The sequence below is a fragment of the Drosophila simulans genome, chromosome 3L, assembly GCF_016746395.2.
Source record: "Drosophila simulans strain w501 chromosome 3L, Prin_Dsim_3.1, whole genome shotgun sequence".
Lineage (NCBI taxonomy): Eukaryota > Metazoa > Arthropoda > Insecta > Diptera > Drosophilidae > Drosophila > Drosophila simulans.
Genome location: NC_052522.2, coordinates 8,809,206 through 8,820,827, shown reverse-complemented (window position 1 = coordinate 8,820,827; position 11,622 = coordinate 8,809,206). Strand labels below are relative to the sequence as shown.

General features: G+C 45.9%; 4 protein-coding genes across 7 annotated transcripts; 2 read left to right on the top strand and 2 right to left on the bottom strand.

The window, feature by feature from the left end:
• Positions 1-558: 558 nt before the first annotated feature.
• Positions 559-3,579, top strand: LOC6737369 (N-acetylgalactosamine kinase). 3 transcript variants are annotated; one of them, XM_016169907.2, is made up of 7 exons: positions 1,021-1,272; positions 1,383-1,407; positions 1,460-1,638; positions 1,705-1,878; positions 2,053-2,786; positions 2,968-3,172; positions 3,230-3,579. In XM_016169907.2, exons 3-7 carry the CDS (start codon positions 1,466-1,468, stop codon positions 3,414-3,416), a joined length of 1,473 nt encoding a protein of 490 aa, XP_016031109.1. In that variant the 5' UTR covers positions 1,021-1,272; positions 1,383-1,407; positions 1,460-1,465; the 3' UTR covers positions 3,417-3,579. The 3 variants fall into 3 exon arrangements, with proteins under 3 accessions (XP_016031107.1, XP_016031109.1, XP_016031106.1); XM_016169905.3 differs by lacking the exons at positions 1,021-1,272; positions 1,383-1,407 and adding an exon at positions 559-710; XM_016169904.2 differs by lacking the exon at positions 1,383-1,407.
• Positions 3,510-5,014, bottom strand: LOC6737368. 2 transcript variants are annotated; one of them, XM_016171167.3, is made up of 2 exons: positions 4,769-5,014; positions 3,510-3,986 (listed from the first exon to the last, which is right to left on the bottom strand). In XM_016171167.3, exon 2 carries the CDS (start codon positions 3,978-3,980, stop codon positions 3,600-3,602), a length of 381 nt encoding a protein of 126 aa, XP_016031104.1. In that variant the 5' UTR covers positions 3,981-3,986; positions 4,769-5,014; the 3' UTR covers positions 3,510-3,599. The 2 variants fall into 2 exon arrangements, with proteins under 2 accessions (XP_016031104.1, XP_016031105.1); XM_016171168.3 differs by having other exon boundaries at positions 3,510-3,989; positions 4,769-5,001.
• Positions 5,015-6,713: 1,699 nt separating this feature from the next.
• LOC6737367 lies at positions 6,714-9,253 on the top strand. The gene is made up of 3 exons (XM_002084169.4): positions 6,714-7,263; positions 7,968-8,257; positions 8,324-9,253. The coding sequence occupies exons 1-3, from the start codon at positions 6,984-6,986 to the stop codon at positions 9,131-9,133; spliced, it is 1,380 nt and encodes a 459-aa protein (XP_002084205.2). The 5' UTR covers positions 6,714-6,983; the 3' UTR covers positions 9,134-9,253.
• Positions 9,204-11,549, bottom strand: LOC6737366 (signal recognition particle subunit SRP68). The gene is made up of 4 exons (XM_002084168.4): positions 11,381-11,549; positions 10,926-11,275; positions 10,209-10,871; positions 9,204-10,150 (listed from the first exon to the last, which is right to left on the bottom strand). The coding sequence occupies exons 1-4, from the start codon at positions 11,475-11,477 to the stop codon at positions 9,446-9,448; spliced, it is 1,815 nt and encodes a 604-aa protein (XP_002084204.2). The 5' UTR covers positions 11,478-11,549; the 3' UTR covers positions 9,204-9,445.
• Between the last annotated feature and the right edge of the window lie 73 nt (positions 11,550-11,622).

Here is an 11,622-nt window from a genome sequence, read left to right as displayed (position 1 = left end):
AGCTTTATTTGGCAATGCCTTTGTCTGGCAACGCCTAAACTCAACAGTCAAAATTTCAAATTCCAAAACGAATATTTTTATCGTTTGCAATCAAGCACAAAAATCCATACCATACTGAAAAAACAAAAGTTGTATGTCTGTTGTAATGTCTGTTAAATTTTAATCAGTTAAGCATTTTAAAAGTTTATCTACGGAAAAAAGTGAAGAGCTCCACGAAACACTTGTACCTTATCAGCTTGATGAATACTTCACATTAATGGCAAAATAATAAGCAAGGTAATGGCCTTTCGCGAAGTGGATGCCAAAACCACTTTTTAAAGCAGACGAAATTTGAAAACCAGTTTTTTAGAATGCTAACAAGAATGAATTCATATGTTATGAAGATGTTTGACCCATTTAACGGTAAAGACAGCTACTTATAAACAAACAAAGCTCTTAACAAGTTCCTACTGATACACACAGTGCAACATCGCTAGCTGGGAAACTGAACATCTTTGTTTTAGTAATCCTACATATGTGCTTTCTGATAAGGAAGTATCACTGTATTGTTCATAGTATTCCGGACTAAGCAAAAACGGAAACGGTACGGGCCGGATTGCTCAGTTGCTTGATGGAATGCGACGTGCTCACACCGAAAACTAGAACTCCTCTCTGATAAGACGGCACCAAGTTATTTTGACCTCAAACAGAGAACGATAAGACATTGTTGGGTATGTATCGGCAAAAGTGTAAAAATCTTAAAACAATTCTTTATATCTGTGTTTATTCTGGTATGTAAACAAAAGGTAAGCTCAATACAGGTTAAGTTTATGGTTTCAAGATAAGATAAAGGTGATGTTTGTCATAATGGTCTATTTAGATTGTGCGGCAGTAAGTTTAAGCGGTAGTACTATTTAAAAACAATTACCAGCTAAGAATTTTATTGCCAAATGATTTACAATTTGTTGGGGGATTAGACATGAACATAAATTTCGCGGATAAATATTTAAAACAAAATCTTTATCCATTGCGCATTTCAAGGGTTAAGGCTTCTGCAAGCCTGGCAACTCCTAAAATAACAGCTGTTGACTATGGTCCTCTCGCTCCCGCACACACCCTTCCTTTTCATTTGCCGGCAGAAATTGCACTTTTGTACTTGTTTTTTGCCCAATTAAGCGGTCAAATTGGCGTCAATCTAATGTTTTAGTGACTTTGATGCCGTTTCCCCAACTGATAAGCGGAATGTTAGTACATCACTTTGTGTGCTAATAGCTATTTGGACATATTGATAAGGTGAGATGGGTTGATAAGCTAATTTTTGCACAACCACAGGTGCAATTGTTTTTCCCTTTGCCGTGGCTATTTGTTTACGTATGTAAATTTGTTTTTGCCCATAAATTTAGATTAACCAGTTGCGACACGTTTACGGTTCGTCGACTGCGAAAATAATGGGCATTACTAAAGTTTCACCCGCCTGCAGGTGAACATGACTGCCAACGGGAACGGAACTGCTCAGGTTTTGGGTGCCGGCATTGAAATCGTGGCTCCGCAGAAGCTCCAGCCGGAATCCAAGATTTATGGGCGCGTGCAGCAATTGAGCGCCTTTTTCAAACAGCAATTCGGAGCGGATCCGGACTTTATCGTTCGAGTGCCAGGAAGGTGAGCAGTTCCACTGGTGGTGCACATCTATAGTCCCTTATCGATGATATCTCCTCCTTCTCCTAGGGTCAACATCATTGGCGAGCATGTGGACTACTGCGGCTATTCGGTACTGCCCATGGCTGTAAGCCAGAGCATTTTCCTTGCAGTGGCCAAGAATCCGAGTGATAGCCAACTCCAGCTAAGAAATCTCGAGGAAGCCAAATTTACGGGCTACGATGCGGATCTCAAAACGCTCAGGTGAATCACCAAATGATAATTACCGACCTTAAGCACTAGAAAATTTTCCATTTAATTTGTTCTAATAACAATGCCAGCTTGAAGGCGTTATCTGAACGAATTTTGAAATGATAAGTCCAAATAGTGTTATTCTTGTTTTGGGATCTTAATAGCTTTCCCTTTTTGCTATTTTAGAATCGAGCTTCCAAAAAGTGGTGGACCCGCTTGGTATAACTACTTCTTGTGCGGCATCAAAGGAATACAGGAGAGTCTGGGCAGCCAGTGGAAGCCAATAGGAATGCGCATTGCTGTGGACGGTAATGTGCCCTTGGCGGCAGGACTCTCCAGTTCGAGTGCCATGGTCAGCTCCGCTGTCTTGGCCACCGCCCACGTCCAGGGCAAGAAACTAGATCGCAGGGAGCTGGCTTCCATTTCGGCCATGTGTGAGCAGTACATTGGAACGCACAGTGGTGGTATGGATCAGGCGATAGCCTATTTGGGCAGAGTTGGGTGCGCCCACCACATCGAGTTCCATCCCAAGCTCAAGGGCACTCCGGTGACCTTGCCAGCGGGCAAGTGCTTCGTTGTGGCCAACAGTCTGGCTCAAAAGAACAAGGCTGCTTCGTCGGACTACAATGAACGAGTGGTGGAATGCCGATTGGCCACTAGATGGCTGGCCAAGCGCAAGGGTTTGATCAACTGGGAGGACATTGTGCGCTTCATCGATCTGGAGGAGGCGTGCCAAATGGATAATGAGACTTTCGAGAAGTTGATTAAGGACAACTTAACGAAGAGCAACTACACGCGCGCGGATATCTGCAAGGAGCTGGGAGTCACCGAGCAGGAACTGGAGACCAAGTTCCTATCCGCCAACACTCGGCACATGGAGCAGTTCAAGCTGCGTCAACGTGCTCTGCATGTTATTCAGGGTAAGTTAATCATTTACAATCAGGATTTCAGATTAAATCTGAATCATACGTGTACATTAAATTTATTGATCACCAAATGAATAATTACAGTCAATTAATAATACGCTGACATTCATTTGTTGTTCTTAGCAAATAATATTGAATTGCAAGATCAGTTAATAACATTGTTTCCGCCTAACAGAATCCGGTCGTGTGGCCAAATTCCGGAAAATTTGTGAGGAACTCGCCGGCGGAGCCAACAAGGAAGGTGCAAAACAGCTGGGTGAGCTCATGCGGCAATCCCACGAGAGTTTGAGGGAGCTATACGAATGCTCTCATCCTGATGTGGAGCGCCTGATTGCCATATCGAACCAGCAGAACGTCAGCGCCCGAGTCACTGGAGCTGGGTAAGAAAGCCGATATCCTAGTGGTTCTTTGAATTTAATCCAATTTGAATTTTTCAGTTGGGGCGGTTGTATAGTGGCCATGTGCGATTCCATAGAAGCAGCTGATGAGTACATAAAGGCTTTGAAGCGCGATTACTATGCTCAATTGCCAACCCATCTCCTGGAGCGCCATCAGCCCAACAATTTTAGCGAGGTGGTCTTTGCCACACTCCCAGGAAACGGAGCCGAGTTGTATATACAGTGAACGCTTGTGTAGCATTTTAATCCAACTTGTATACCAAAATCACCCTATCAGTCACTATAATCCAACGGTCATTTATAGAAAAAACATTTAATATGTATAGTACTATGTACAATATATTAACAATTTACAAGCTAAAATACAACAAGGCACGTGGGGAACGGAACTCATCTGGCTTCGCGACTTCTATCTGCTACTCAGGTAGCCGGCGTTCTTGAAGAGCTTGTACACCTGTTCGCGCGGTATTTTCTCAGCCTCGCGATGTACCACTGCCATTTCCTTCTTCGTGAGCAGTGATTCCTTGGCCAGATTGGCGGCGATCACGGGATCATTGTAGAACCGCGCACTCTTCGACAGCTCAGCCGGCAACTCAGACTCCCACTGGGCATTTCGCACCACCGAGGGATGGGCATCGGCTGTGGCATATCCCTGGTACGGATTGGCCGGTTCGTAAGCGTGCGCAACCGGCAGACCCAGCGCCTGGTGGTAGAAGAACTGGGCCCGAACCGAACTCATGGCCAGAAGCAGGCATCCAGCGAGCAGCGTTACTTGGCAGGCGGTCGGCATGATTGGCTGCTGGAGGGGAGAAAAGGAGCAGGAGCTGGCATTATTGTCCAACGTTCTAATAAAGCGATACGGACAGATTTATTGCCGCTGGTCAGTGGCAGTTTTTAATCTACAAGTCGGCTGTCAGTTTCGTGCGTCATAAATTATGTACGGGAAAATCAATTATCGCATATGGCCAATGGAGTGGGCAACGCGGAGATCTTGGCTCAAACTGTTACAGTTGCTAATCCATGAACTTTTTTGCAACTGGAACTGGCTTTTTTTATTGATAAGAATTGGACTGGCCGCGAACTAAATGGCGAGCTTTATTTGTCAAGCGTAGAGTGCTCCAATTTGGTCGCAACAAAGCAATCGTAGCTTGAGATATATGTACAGTGGTCTCTATACGACTCTTTTTGCATTTTAATAACATTTGGTAGGGATTTGTAAAGTTATTATTTTTTATTTTAGGTTACAATGATAATATCAAGGATATATTTAAATTTACTAATTAAGAATACGTTAGAAATGAAATTGTTTTAAAACATGATCATCACTTCGAACTAAAAACCCTGAAATAATCCTTGAAAAGGTGACATTCGTTATTATACACTCTCTAAATCTTTCTAATCTTTAATGATCACAGCCACTGTACATGCATTTTTATTATGCGCCATTAAATGCATTTACATATTCCAAGTCCAAATTGATACGTTGATTCAGCCAAAGTCAAGGTTACGATCCCACACAACCGAATCGGATTTCGGTTCTCCAAAAAGCACCCACTCGCACAAACACACGACACTCACATTGATCTGGACTTATTTCAGCGGCTAATCCTCGAGAGAAGCACTTCAAACGAAACTGGAACACCTGGGTGAAGTTGAGACCGTAAACTGATCATAGAATATCGAGACGGCGAACTTTTATTCGCTTGCCGTTGAATGCCACAAAAACGAGTTGAACTCAAGTCTGTGAGTCAACCGATTTTCGAATAACGCTCAAAGTCGCTTCTGAGCGCCGAGAATGAGTCAAGTTTTTTCCGACCAGGCTGCTTTACATTTTATTAAATTAATTATGGTAGCAGTGGAGTGTATTGGATTGGATTGAAGTGGAGTGGAGCGGAGGGGTGTGCAATTCTGGTACAGAGTGACCTAGGCCTAGGCGCTCAGCTCTCGGGCAATTAAAAGCAATGATATCTGTCTCCGTTTCTCATGCTCCATAAAAGTGCCCCCCAAAAAAGGTCGGACTGCCAGCCAGACGGCAGCGTTACGCATGGCAAAAGTCGCACAGATATATATCTTCGTGCACCATATAGAAATACTTGGAAAAACAATAGCTCGAACAATTGATAACTCAATTGGTTTATTATTATTCAGAGATTATTCATAACAGCACAGAAATAAATTTTATAGGTTTAACTCTTGAAAATAACAACTCTCATATAATATCAATCCATTTAAACTTGGATACGTAACAATTTTTGGACAATATTTAAGATATTTTCAAATCACATAATAAATGCATGTATTTTTACAACTAATGCCCGATTTCGTGCACTGTATAGGTAGTAGTGCGATTACAATGATTGACAAGTTTGCTCAGAATCCATGTCCGACTCAATCCGAGCTTTGTGCGATTTTGAAAGTGCCGATTGACCCTGAATTTAATGCTGAGCCAGTAGAGTCTGAAACTCGAGCCGAGCTCCGTGGCGGCTGCACATGTTTGACCCTAATTTGCCACGGGTGTCGGGCGAACATAAATCTGGGGTTATTCAACCGATCAGCCCATAGGCGGAAGCATTACCCGGAGTTGCCTGCACTGGATTGAAATTGCCATAATCACTTGCCGGATGGCAGCCTTGAACTTTCCCGATCTCAGGTGCGTGTATCCAACTTGGCCTGCGATTGGTATTTACATTGTTTGGCTGCTTGGATTTTTGGTTTTCGAATTCGCCTCGTCTCTGGGAGTGGTCTCTCGTTTATTGGCCGTGGCAGATTTGATATTTAATTAATGGCCATTTAGCGGCTTTGTAGATGCATATAATAAATAAACAAATTGCCTGGCCCCTGCATTGTTGACTGCGGCCAAAGTTAATGAGCTTGGTCTTTGAACTTTATTAGGCTTTGTCTGCAGCTACGTGACCGAAAATTTGGTGGAACTCTGCGATTGTACATATGTAGGATGGAATCATTCATGTAGAAATTATGAATTCATATTTATTATGGTTTTGCTGCTGAATCTCTTATAATCATGGTTTCAAAAAGGTCTTATTTTCAAAATCTAAAATCTAAATATATCTCTGCTTACACAGGCACTACTGTAGATTATTCCAAATAATAAACCCATTTTATTACATATGTACTTCATATACTGCTTCATGTTTATGCGCATTGCCTCGACCCACACGCAGTGCCTGCCAAGGACGGCCAATGCAATTTCAAGTGCACGAATTGGTGGGCCAATGCAAACGACTCTCGGCCGACGCGGCGTATGTGCAACATCCGCTTTGGCGGGGCGGCGCATAAAGTATACGCACCCGAGTCCGAGTCCGAGTCGAGTGAAAGTGCAGTGCGGTGACCCTGAACGAGAGTCACGCCTGCCACCTCCTACCGGCTTTCAAAATGCATTTTCAAATTTAGAACCGAGCAACGTGCGAGAGAATTGAGAGAACTGTTGATTCTCCTTCTCAGCGGGTTCTCGTTTCGATTCTCACTGCTATTTGGGCTCTCTAGTGAGTTTCCATTGCACTTGGACTGGCAGTCGACGTTTGGCAGTTCGGCGGGCGGTTGGTTTGCTGCACCATTTTGCACACGTTTCGCATAGGTGTGCTATAACCAACTCTTTGGCCAGCGGAAATTGTATAATAATTACGGAAAAAAACTGACCTGGACTCAATTTGGATTTGTGTCAGTGCTAGAAAGAAAATGCTGCAGCGGCAGAAACCAAGTTCTAGCAAACGATTTGGCAGCAGCCCTCCAACACGAACCATTCCCCGTCGGACAGCCAAGTGAAGTGGATAGAATGGCTTTGGCAGCGGCCCCAACAGCAGGACCTTCGCATGGCGGCTTGGCATTGACCGTGAGTTCGGCCGGTGGCTACGATGGTACCAATCAATACGAGGAGAACGCGGAGCACTTGCGTCAGCTGTTCAGCCAGAGCAAACTGGTGTCCTTTAGCATTGCCCACATCGCGTGCTCCGCGGGCAGTAGCAGCGGCGACAACTACATGTCCGTGGTGAAGCGTGTAACCATCTCGCAGGCAGGAAAGGATCAGGATCCTGAGCTAAATGGCAGTGAAATCGGTAAAGTAGTTCAAAAACATGCAAGCCCATTGCATTGATTTTCTCTTTAATACCCTGCAATGTGGTTTGCCTTAAAGGTAGTACATTTTGTACGCTCGCATTGTTTTGCTAATTTTGTTGTACAATATTTAGCTAACGTTCAGTTGTCGTTTAATCAAGTTGTCGAAATATTATGTGTACTTGTACCAATAATATTTATTTTGTACCATGAACAGAGTATTATCCAGTTCAAACCTTAATTGCAACGATATTAGCTTAAATGTTTGCCCGCTGAGCGGCGGCGTCGAGTGGGTTGACCTTGTTACACGCATTCTAAATGCATTGCACCCATACACTTAGGCGTATACGTAATATAGATTTGCTAAAGGTCAGCACGCACACTCACACACGGGCGGTAGAGAGAGAGAGAGGCGGCGAATAAGAGTCGCCACTTTGCTCTCACGCACGCAAGGCCATCGCAATTCATTCATAAATAACAATTTTTGCTGGCGACGTAAACAAAAGTCAGCTGTTTGCCCCAGCCGCTCTCACGGTTTGTTTTGCTCGGCGTTTCCTTCCCCATCCCCTCTTTCGCAAATCATTTCTAGATAACACATCTCTTTGATGATTTGATATGAATCATTGTTTAATAAACACTGACTTTCGATAGAGAATGCAATATTTAGATCATATTAAAGTGATAACTTAACTTTTTTTCTTTTTAGTCACGGTCATTGTGAAGCGACAAATTGCGAGCCTTTCGCGCCGGCAGCTCTACCGATGCGAGGAGGCCTTTAGCAACGAGATCAACGCCTACCGGCACTTGGCGCCCCTATTAGCTGCCCACAGTCGTCACCAGTTGTTTCCGGTATGCCACATTGCGGAGAGTCAGGATCGGCGGGATGCGGAAGGTGGAGAACCCATCATAGTGCTTCAGGACCTCAAAGCCATGGGTTTTCGCATGAAGGATCGTCTGGCGGGCTTGGAACTGAGCGAATGCCTTCTAGTGATGAAGGTAAGTGAGTGCAAGATTTTACTTGTAGTCATTGAGCCATAGTTATTGAGTGTCATCTATTTGCAGAAACTTGCACAACTCCATGCTGCCTCGCTGGCCGCTCAAGAGCTGGAATCCTCTTCCTTCGCCTTCCATGCTGATCATCTGCAAGAGATTGTCTACTGCGATGAGGCGACGGACTTTTACGCCACCATTCTAGACACCTCCGTGCAGCAGGCTCTGGAAAGTCTAGGCGACGCCAATGCAGACGACTGCTTGACCACACCCATTCGATTGCTCGAGGAACTTCGTACCAATCTGTTTGAAAATCTAAAGCAAGAGATTAATGCCACTGCGGCGGCTCCAAACAGTGTGATCTGCCATGGTGACCTTTGGGTAAACAACATTATGTTCCGCTCTGAGCCAGAGGAGGTGATCTTTTTCGACCTGCAGGCCATGCGCAAGTCGTCGCCTGTTTTTGACATTCTCCACTTCATTTACACCAGCACGAGGAGGCCACTCAGGGATGTGCACACGGACACCCTGCTGGCCGCCTACTCGCAGGCTTTGAGTGAGGAATTAAGGCACCAGCTGGAGGATACAACCGCTGCCGAAAGGCTAGAAGAGCTATGTGAAGCATTCTCCTTGCAGCGCCTCAGTTCTGATTATGTTCGACAGGTACATTATGGGCTGGCCATCGGCATGTGGATCCTTCCAGCTGTTACCTTCGATCCGAATAACCTACCCAACCTGGACGTGATGAGTGAGCAGAATCTCACGGGCAAGGAGATCAAGTGCACCCAGACGCTCACTTCCGAGTACCATATGCGCATACGGGAGTTGGTGATGGAATTCTACGAGCTCGGCTATCTTCAGATGCAAAAGGAAACATTGTAAGAGTATTCATAGTAGTGTAGTGATAGATTTAACTTATTAACTCTAATGTTCGCAAGAAATAGACGCTAGATTTGCCCTCGAGGAACTCTCTAAAAAGGTTCTCTCTAAAAGGTTCCTTTATTACCGAATAGTTGTTCAATTTGTAACTTACAAGAGTTTCGTAGAAAAAACAAATTTGGCGGGGGTAAAAGCCAAAACAAATAACTTATAAAACGGACATACCGCAGCGTGGACATGGATCTGAAGGCTTTATAAGTGTAACATGGATGCGTGGAATTCCAGAAGAGTGCGTTGTAGTGGTTAGAATCAACCTCACTTGTTTCCGCCGCCACCCCATCCGAGGAATCCCTTGACAAAGCCGGTAATTGAGGCTCCTTTCTTGCCGGGCGATTCAAGTTTGTCCTCCAGCGAGGGAAACTCCACGTAGGTCATAGCCAGGTCAAAGAAAATCGGTTTGCAGGGTATGGGCTCCATGTCAGGGGTGAGCTTGAATACGTTAGGCGTCTTGGTGTGCAGGGACTGATCCTCCTTGTATAGTGACAAACGCTCATACAGCGGTTTTGTGGTCTTCTGCGACTTGGTGGTGGTTCCGGACTCCTCGCTGTTGTCATCCTCCAGCACACTGTATGCATGGGCGGAGAACTTGCATCCGTCAATGGCGGCCACGACCTTTTTGAGTTCCTCCTGCAGCTGGAACTCCGGACTGGTCTTGCCTTTCAGCGCCTCGGTGGCGTAGTTTGATGCGCGTTCGTAAAGCGCCACGGCCTCTTTCCATTTCTTTATGTCGATTAGTGTGAGCGCAATGTAGTAGCAGCGGAAGGCCTTGAAGGTGATGGCCAGGTTCTCCACCTCGCTCTGGTAGGTGGCGTCGTCCTCCAAACCGTTTATCTGCTGCATTTCCGTCACGTTCTGCAGGATGATCTCGTAAAGACGGGCCAAATCCTGGGGTCGGACGCGTTTGCCGTCACCCACATTTTGCTGAGACTGCTGGTTGGGATCGTCAAAGTTGAGCTTAGCCTGGGGAGGAAATATGTTTATATAAGATAACCAAGTAACATAATGTTTACGAGCCTACCTGCTCCACTAGGCAAAGATTACGCTGCAGAGTACGGCTATGGCGAATATAACTCAAATATGCCAGTAGATATTGCACGCCGGATACGGTCTGACCGGTGGTCAACGAACGCAGCTTGGGATCCTGTTTGATTTCGTCGCGAACGGCCTGGATGGCATCCTTGCAGTCCATCAAAATACGCTCAATCAATTCGATCTTAGCATCCTGCTTGGTGGTCTTGGCCAGCGACTTGTCCAACTCCTGGGCACTGAGCAGGAACAAACGCACCTTCTCCGGACGCACGGTGACCTTGCGACCGCGCCAGTCGATCGTCTGCAGGCCCTCGCTGCTCTCCGTCTTTGTCTGGCTGACCAGTACGTCAAGATTCTCAAGCAGTCCCTGAGCGCGCAGCTCCAGGATCTCGTCGATCTTTCCACCACTGGCGCCACCGCTGATGTTGTAGGCGCAGTAGCGCAGATTGGGCGTAAATTCATTAACTTTAGCGCGGTAAAGCTCCTGTTCATCATCGGGCAGAGCCTTGCCCAGGTTTTCGTACACCACTTGGGCGCGCTTTAGATGCTCGCCAGCGGTTTTCCAAAGCTGCAGCTCAAAGTGCAGGCTTCCGTGCATCCAGGCAACATAGGCTTCACACTCTAGCTTAGTGCGCGCATCGAAAGCCTCCGTCTACAAGAAAATCATAAATTAATATATTAATCATAACAGTGAGTTAGAGCTTACATTGCACAACTCCTGGAGCTGGAAGGCATAAAAGCAGGCCTTGCGCAGCTTGTTGACCAGATGGAAACGCTTTCGCGGCTCCGTATTTGACTCCTGCTTGAGTTGCATGGCATACGCCCAGGCCCGCTCGGCGCAGATCAGTGGGATGTGGATGAAGCGTTCGTCCGCCTTCTTGCCGGTCAACTGGCCAATGGTCACGTCGCGTCTTTTGAAATGGCGCTTGTCGCCCTGGGGGTACTTGAGGGCCTTCCTCAATCGACGGATGCGGCGGCTGCAGTATCCGCGGTACCTCTGGAAGTCGCCGTGGCGCAGGCCGTGTTGCTGCTGGGCATCCTTAATCATGTGCAGAACTGGAGCAGGAGTGAAAGTTCAGGGCATTAGCATTAACTTTTAGGTTAAATGGAGAGGACGCCTGGGCCACCTGGCAGTTGGCTGGAGGCAATTGGCGCACTTACTCTCCACCGTGAAGATCTTCGACGGCTCTGCCACCGGAGCACTCTCCGTCTTCTCCTGAACGTCCCCAGTATTTGGATTATCCTCTTGCACGACCATTTTCTTAGCAGTCGACACAAATCAACGACGTGTAAAAATTAGTGATTGCAAATCCATTGGGATTGTTAAAAACACTAAATAATCGATAGTAATAAGAGCGGCTCTCGTGCGATATATATTTATATTCATTTTAGGATATATTTTC